Below are 8,105 nucleotides of genomic sequence, written 5' to 3'. Positions count from 1 at the left end.
GTAGAAAAGTTGCCTTCTCAGGCAACTTCGGAGTTTTCTTCTGTGTCCCGTCTCCGAGAGAGGTACTGCCATTGGGAACGGTGTTTTCCATCCTGGCCTGGGGATCCTTATTTTCTTGAATTTCAGTAACAGATACTGACACAAGCTCTGAGCTGCGCTCGTACAGTGCTGCTTGGATGATGACCCAAGTGAGGCAGGCCTGCTCTTGCGCTCTGGAGAGCTCTTACCTTGCTCTGTGGAGCGTGTTTATCGGGCAATGTTAATGAATTTCAGTGTGAACAACGAATCCTTTAGACGGGGGAGAGGGGCTGTTTTTACTATTGAAACATTTTCCCTGTGCTAAATGTTTCCATGTATTACAGATTTGGACAATAACAGAAGGAAGTGTCTTCAAATAGAGATAAGAAAAGTGGGATTTTTTTATTTGCTGATACCATGAAAGATTAGTTTAAAGCCACTATCAAAATCACTGTAAACAGTGAAATGCAATTACATTTTTTTCTGGATAAACTTAGGTATAACCATGATACACATTTGTGGGACCAACTGTTGTGTACTTAGTCAAAAGGCATATCATCCTTTTGTATCTCATGGGTAAAGTTTGCCCTTTCCTAAAAAGGTATGTAAGTCAATCACACAGACTTTTAATCTTTTAATGAGCTGTTTGATACAGTTTCTATTGTCCTTAACACAATGCTAGGGACAGAGCTTTAACGTTTCATTTTGAAAGGGATCTCAAAGAAGAACGTCTGGCATTGAAAGAAGATCAAAAAATATGTCGGAGTAAGGCACAGAAATATTTGATCGAGACAAACAGAAGAAGAAGGTAAGTAACCAGGTTTCCTTTGGTGGGAGATTGAAAAAAAAAAAAAAAAAGTCAAAAAAAGTTTCTTCAAAACTTTGAAGCAGCTCAATATATTTCTACTCTTTGCACATTCACATTGATAGCCTCACTGCTTTGTTCTAGAGGAATCTAGGCTGAAATCAGTCCAGTTTCTTGCTATAGGACAAATAAAATATAAAAAGAGCAATATTCTGGGTTACTTGGTACTTTTTGGAAACTCACTGTAGTCACCTCTTACTGTATAAGTAAAGGTAAGTAGTACCTGCATTTCATGGGTCTGCTTTTCTAGTATTATTCTGGTTTTTATTAGCTTCAGTGGAAAGCTGCGTGAAAAGTGCATTCAGGTGTACACTACGGGTCGGCAGGCAGGCAGTTGTCATTGCATTCTGAAGTGTATGCTTTTCTTCTGCATGGCATGACAGCTGCCCAGCCTCCCCTACGTGGGGGGCTTTGTGCTCCCACTTCCCAATAAACACAACACAAAGTCTTGCTAGGACTGATTATATTTATAATAGTTATTCTGCATTGACATTTTAAACAGAGCTTTGAATATTCTGCCTTTCTACATACATGAGAATGCAAAGTCATTAAATATTCTATGACAAATGGATACACTGGGATGTCTCAGTGAAGTGCTGTAAGTAGTTTAATAGGCATAGGGGGCTTTTCCTGAGCGTTGAGATCGTACTTGCACATACAGGAGACTCAGCTGGGTATACTGTAGAGGCAGATGGGTTCCTCCCTGCAAGCTCCCAGAGGACCAGGTTCCTCTGCCTGCTGCTAACTCATTAACATTCATCCCCCGTAGTTCCTGTATCAGATGATTTCTGTTGTACAGTGTTTACTTATTGAAATATGTTGATACCTCATAAGAAAGGCAGTAGGTAGTGTTTATACTGCCAGTGTAGCTTGGTGGTATGTGCTGTCAGCATATGTTTTGAAGTATAAAGAAAATGGAAGAGGAAGTATAATCACCTGGGAGTGATTAAAGACAGTGTGCGACCCACAACCTTTGCAGGTAATAAGCTGAGTCTCAGCTGAAAGATTGAATATCTTACTTAGTTTTCTGGAACAGTACCACTGTAACACTACACATCTCAGATGAGCACTGTTTATTGTATTACTGGTCTTGAAATATTATACTCTAAAAAAAGCAAATACCAGACAGCCTGCATATTTTTGATACACTAGTATAGTTAAACTAATACACATTGATACATAAATACATTTCCATATGAATTTCATTGGAGCCTTAAGAAACAGAGTATAAATCCAAGTACTCAGGTGAGCCAGTTAAAAATTTAGGTGTGGTATTCATAAAATGAAATTGTTTCCATTTGTGGTAATTGAGAATGGCATAACTATCAGCATAATAAGCAGTTCAAGTGGAAGTATGTGGTGACAAGTCTTCCCCTAATAACTGAAAAGGAGTTAGTTGTCTAATGTTAGAAAGGTAGTAACTGCATACAGTATTAACAAGCTGTGAAATATAATTCAAAATTAGGAGTCACTGAATATATGGAGGAAATAATTTTGGAAATAAAAATTTCCTTGAAATTAAATATTTTTTTCCTGACAGTCATGCAGGTAGGAAGTGATTTATCTTCTAATGGATCAACCATCAGGTCATGTCTCAAATCTGTGCATGAGCCAAGATCCATTAGATTGGTAACACATGTAAAGGTGTTAGCTATGATGCTGGTTTCTCAAGGGTAGCATAACTTCCTTAAGCTCCACATTCTCACCTGGCAGCACCCTAATTCTGCCTGACAGGGCTTATGGACATGTATCAGAAGTTATTCTTGGTACTGCTGTTTTATAATTTCAAAACTGGAATTGTTTCACATTTTTTTCTTTCAATATATATAGAGTAGACCTGAGTGCACTGTGAAGTACAACAGTGTTTTCTACTTCTAACCTTCACAGAGTGGTTGAGATTGGAAGAGACCCCTTGAGGTCATCTGTACAACTCCCTTGCCACAGAATGGCCACATAGAGCTCATTGCCCAAGACCACATCCAGGTGCCTTTTGAGTGTCTCCAAGGAGAGACTCCACAACCTCTATGGGCAACCTGTGCCAGTGCTCAGTCACTCTCACAGTAAAAAAAAAAAAAAAAAAAATGTTTCCTGATGTTCAGAGGGAAGCTCCTGTGTTTCAGTCTGTGCCCACTGCTCTGGTCCTGTCACTGGACACCACTGAGAAGAGCCTGGCTCTGTCCCCTTTGTACCCTCCCTTCAGGTATTTATAGACATTGATAAGATCCGCTGGAGCCTTCTCTTCTCCAGGCTGAACAGTCTCAGATCTCTCAGCCTTTTCTCATAGCAGAGATGCTCCAGTGCCTTCATCATCTTTGTGGTCCTTTGTCAGACTCTCTCCAGTTTGTCCATGTCTCTCTTGTACTGGGGAGTCCGGAAAAGGACACAGCATTCCAAGTGTGGCATCACCAGTGCCAAGTAGAGGGGAAGGTTCACCTCCCTTGCTCTGCTGGCAATGCTTTGCAGCCCAGGATACCATTTACTTTTTTTGCAGCAAGGGCCCATTGCTGGCTCATGTTCAACTTGGTGTCCAGCAGGACCCTCAGGTCCTTTTCTGCAAGGCTGCTTTCCAGTGGGGTGGCCCCCAGCATATGTTGGTGCATGGGGTTGTTCTTCCCCAGGTACAGGACTTTGTACTTCTTGTTGAACTTCATGAGGTTCCTGCCAGCCCATTTCTCCAGCCTGTTGAGGTGCCTCAGGATGGCAGCACAAGCCTCTGGTGTATCAGCCATTCCTCCTGGTTTTGTGTCATCTGCAAACTTACTGAGGGTACACTCTGCCCTCAATTCATGATCATTAATGAAGATGTTAAATAGGACTGGGCCCAGTATTGACCCCTGGGGTACACTGCTAGTTACAGGCCTCCAACCTTCATGTCATTAATCACCACCCTCTGGGCCTGGCCATTCAACCAGCTTTCAATCCACCTCCCTGTCTGCTCATCCAGCCTGTACATCAACAACTTGTCTATGAGGATCTTCTGGGAAACAGTATCAATGGCCTTAGTGAAGTCCACATAGACAATAACCACTGCTCTCCCCTCATCTATCAAGCCAGTCATTTCTTCGAAGAAGTTTATCAAGTTGGTCAAACATGACTAAATTTAATGTCAACCTTAAATTTATAAAGCCTCTGCTGAAAAGTAATAGCAGTGAATTTCCTTTAGCAAATAGATCTAGGGAAGATACAGCAGAGCTTCTGCTCTATTCTCAATCTTATGTCATTTAGGTTCATTCTCTTTGTGTTGCATTGTGGAAGAAAAGTTTTCTGTGCGAGGTTTTTTTGTGTTTTTTTGAAGAACCATGACTAGCCTACCTTTAAACAAGGTTGTACCAAGGCTGAGTCCAAGTCTGACAGCCCCTGGTGCCCAGATAATGAGAACTGCATATGCAGAGGGCTTGCAAAGTGAAGTCTTCTGTTTTCAGCCTTTTCTAAATGTATTTGTAATGAAATATTCCCTGACGTTGTATTGATCTGTTGTCAATACATCTAAAATGCAGCAGCTTCAGCATTAAAATACTCAACTTCTGACAAGATGTGCTCAGTTAGTTGGTTTATCAGTAAAAGACAAAAACATCAGTTGCTGTCCTGGTTTTCAGCTGGGGCAGAGCTAATTTTCTTCTTTAACAGAAAAGAGCAAGTGTAGCTTTGCAAAGCAAAGTCTCAGTAACTTAAGTCTCAGATCTTTTTCAAAGTGAATACTTAGATGAGCCCATATTCCTATCCTGTCTGATGCCATTAGTTTCTTCCTATCTCTTGTACTGACCAAGCTCCTTAGTTCTGTGATAAGAGCAGTACTTCAACATAGGGAACGAGCAGCCAACTGATTATTTTTACACAAGTTGCCCTAGTATCAAGAAAGTAATTTGTTTATTGTCTCACTAATACATGAAGTTGCAATTTCAAGATCAGCTTAAGAATTAAATATGTTCTGGGGCAGTAGCTGACAGATATTTTGTTTAAATAACAATATTCTGGAAATAAAAGCTACAGGCTAAACACATGCTTGATGTAAATGAACAGGATATCATATTTTGTGTTTATGTACCACAGTACATTTTAAACACCAGGTCCCAATTTGCTGGGCACTGCAGCCGTCCCACTGTTATTGCTCAATGCAAAATGTGTATCCCATTTTACTGTGACATTACTGGCTGCAGGTAGTTGATTCATTCCGGAGATGCAACTGTCTGTGCATCTTTAAACAAACCTCACAGTCAGCTGTCTTGGTTCAGCATTTTGAAGTACCTTGAAATCTGAGTGGCTCATCCATCTGTTGTAACTGGGGAAGGGAGTGCTTTCCCAGATCCTATCAGTTTCCAATCTATTCCAATTACTGCTGTTTTTTAAAAAAAATATTTTATTTTTGACATATGCACAAGCTTTGTGCTCCACCTACTGGCTGATTATCATTCATTATTTAATAAAAGCTCTTTAAATTATTCAGCAGTGTTGTCGCTGCAGAGCAAAAAGCAGTCTGCTGCCAGAAATGGGAGAAAGATGTTAGCACTTGGTAAACAGAGAAGGCAAAGTGTTAAGAGTTTAGTCTTGCTTCCTACATCAGAATGAAACTGTGACAAGTAGCGGTCACTGTAACCATGCAGATCTGAAATGCAGTATTGCCATTTCTGCTAATGGGCTGTGCTGAATTTGCAAGGTCTCAGGACGGCTGCTTGCCAAACTTGCTCTCTCTGAACTTTTCTTGACCTGCCCGCAGCTTTGATTTGCTTGGTTTAGCTGTAAAAACAATTTCTCTAATTGACCAGGTGTCTGTGGCTAATTTATTTCACCTCTGTTTATCTTTTAATGATATGACCATAGTTTTATATAGATAGCAGTAACAAGCCATTGTTCAGTGTAGAGAACGAGATATTTATGACTCTAACATGATGATGTAGCGTAGGGAATACAGGCCTCGTATGATCACAGGGACCTTGAGATTTGGAGATGCGGGATGCAGCATTGAAGAGTACAGGCAGGGGATGATAAGAGATGGTGCACAGGCTTGGCGCTGGACACCCCACGGCCATAAACAACTCACTGAGAGTTGGTTAAAGAAATGCAGACCTAGATCTGGCAAAACTGGCTTCAAGGATAACAAAGAGAACAAAATAATAGTATGTAATGTATGTAAAAGGCACCATGTATGGAATATTTGGAGGTACTGTGGAGCTGCAGGTGAATGAAGAAAGAGAAAATGTGTAGAAGTGTGTTAGCAAATATAAAAATTACACCAAGTGGATCCTGAGGTGAGGAAGAAGGAAGCATTAACATGAACATACTGCTCCTGGTGAAGGGACTCCAGATACTGACAACTGACTGTAACACCCCAGCACCACCAGAATGGAATGACCAGCCTTGGGATGCAGAAGAGCCATGGAAGCGTGAGCGTAACATCAGGAAAAGGGTAGAAACTCAGTGTGTGAATAACGATTCAGGCTGTATTATCACTATGATTGCAGCTTTCTCCGTATAGAATATATTGGATTTATATACAATGTGCTTACTTTTTGACCATAAATAAGATTTGGAGTGTAACAATGGTGGATAGTGCGGGCAGCCCTCCTGTGGACCTTTTGGGACATTTTGGAGGACAGCTCTCTGTAAGCCCTTGTGGTGTTGTAACGATTGGTCCTTCTGAAGCCCTTACAGAAATTGGGGCTGTCCTTTTGTCTTTGTCATATGATAATCAGAGAAGATGAGGGCATAGGGTTAATATGTGTTCCTATGGTCCTGGTAAGTATCTCACTTAAAGGAAAAAAAATTATTGATGGGCAACCTCTGCAGATCTTTTTAAGGATATACGGTATGTTTCCTGTTTGCCTATGAAGGGGATTTTGAGTGTGACACCCCATTCTAGCATTTACTTATCTTGCTGTAGCCCTTAAGTATACAAATGCCTTCCTACCTCAATTTTAAAATTACTGTGTACTGTTTGGAAATGTGATATCACAATGGATGAATAATATCAACTCAGTATCAAAAGGTTCATTTCATAAGCACTGTATATATTCCTCTTTATTTTCATCCAAGGTAGTAGTAAGCATTTAGTCCACCTGGGAATGTAGCATCCAGCACTTCACTGTGAAGATAATTTAATAAAATTAACCAGGAAATAGTTCCACCATCTGGTCATACTGTTTTTAACATAAAAATACCTTCCACATAATGTCTGTATATGTGAAACTGCTAAATATTTTAAGTTTCATATTCCAAATTCACTATAAACATTTTGGCAGCTCTTGCTAAAAATTGCCGCACCGCTGAATTGTTTATAGTAGACAGAAAAACTGGGTTAAAAAAACACCGGTCAGGAAATTCTTCTGCTAACTCTCCATCTTAAAGCCATATGCTTTTGCCAATGTTACATCTGTGATATGAACCTAAACTGGTGGCTTAAGGAGAGTGGATGAGTAAACATTTATTTTAACTGTTTTTCTCAATATGCATTTGTAAAATTATTTATTTTACATAGTGTACCTGGGTGTCACAATTTACATTCTGTGAGGTCAAGAAGTTAATGATGCAGGCTTCACTGAATATCTTTAACACATATCCTTAATTTAAAATAAGATCCATTTTCTCCCTCATGTCTTAATCCAAACCGAATAGTGATCATCATGAGCCGTGGTGAAAAAGACGTCTTGCATCAGCATTTGGACTTCCCCATTTCCAGCTATATGGAGCAAGAGTGGGTTTTTTATGCCAGTTATTAGGAATGTGGAAGAGTGCAACTAAGTCACACTCCAAAATCATTTAAAAAAAAATAAAGGCTCTGTCTGAATGTACTCTTTCCTTTTTGGAGTTATACTCTGGAATTACTCCAGGTGCAAAGTTGTAGAATTTCGCACATGTCTGAATTTAACAACTAGAGTTCAACTAAAGGTCTTCTTGAGCAGCTTCTAGAAATATTAAGGGGATCAAGAAGAATGTGTTTAAAGTATTTACTAGGATAAGTGAGTCTGTTTCCTCTCTTGTGATTTTCCTATTTCTTTGGTCAGGATAAAGATGTAAAATATTGTGGATTTCTGAATCAGATTTTAACGTGAGTGAAATACAGGAATATTGGAAGTTGACGGTGAACTCTAGTTCTACTTTTTTAGTTCTGATTTCTGGATTGTACGAACAAAGTTCCTGTGACATTTTAACCAAACTTCAGTAAGACATTTTATGTGCATAGAGTTCTCTGCAGATTTTTTTCTGGTTTTGGATAACTGCTTGTCTG

General features: G+C 39.7%; 1 protein-coding gene across 1 annotated transcript in view; it reads left to right on the top strand.

Moving 5' to 3' along the window:
- Window positions 1-700: 700 nt before the first annotated feature.
- CEP126 (centrosomal protein 126) overlaps window positions 701-8,105 on the top strand; it is a gene marked incomplete at both ends in the record, with an annotated part of 39,504 nt that continues 32,099 nt past the window's right edge. Inside the window, 1 exon segment of the mRNA XM_029087445.1 lies at window positions 701-826. Coding sequence (XP_028943278.1) covers window positions 701-826 — 126 coding nt within the window.

This window comes from Antrostomus carolinensis, unplaced genomic scaffold (assembly GCF_000700745.2).
Source record: "Antrostomus carolinensis isolate BGI_N321 unplaced genomic scaffold, ASM70074v2 scaffold19601, whole genome shotgun sequence".
Taxonomy (NCBI): domain Eukaryota; kingdom Metazoa; phylum Chordata; class Aves; order Caprimulgiformes; family Caprimulgidae; genus Antrostomus; species Antrostomus carolinensis.
This window is presented reverse-complemented; position numbering and strand designations above follow the sequence as displayed.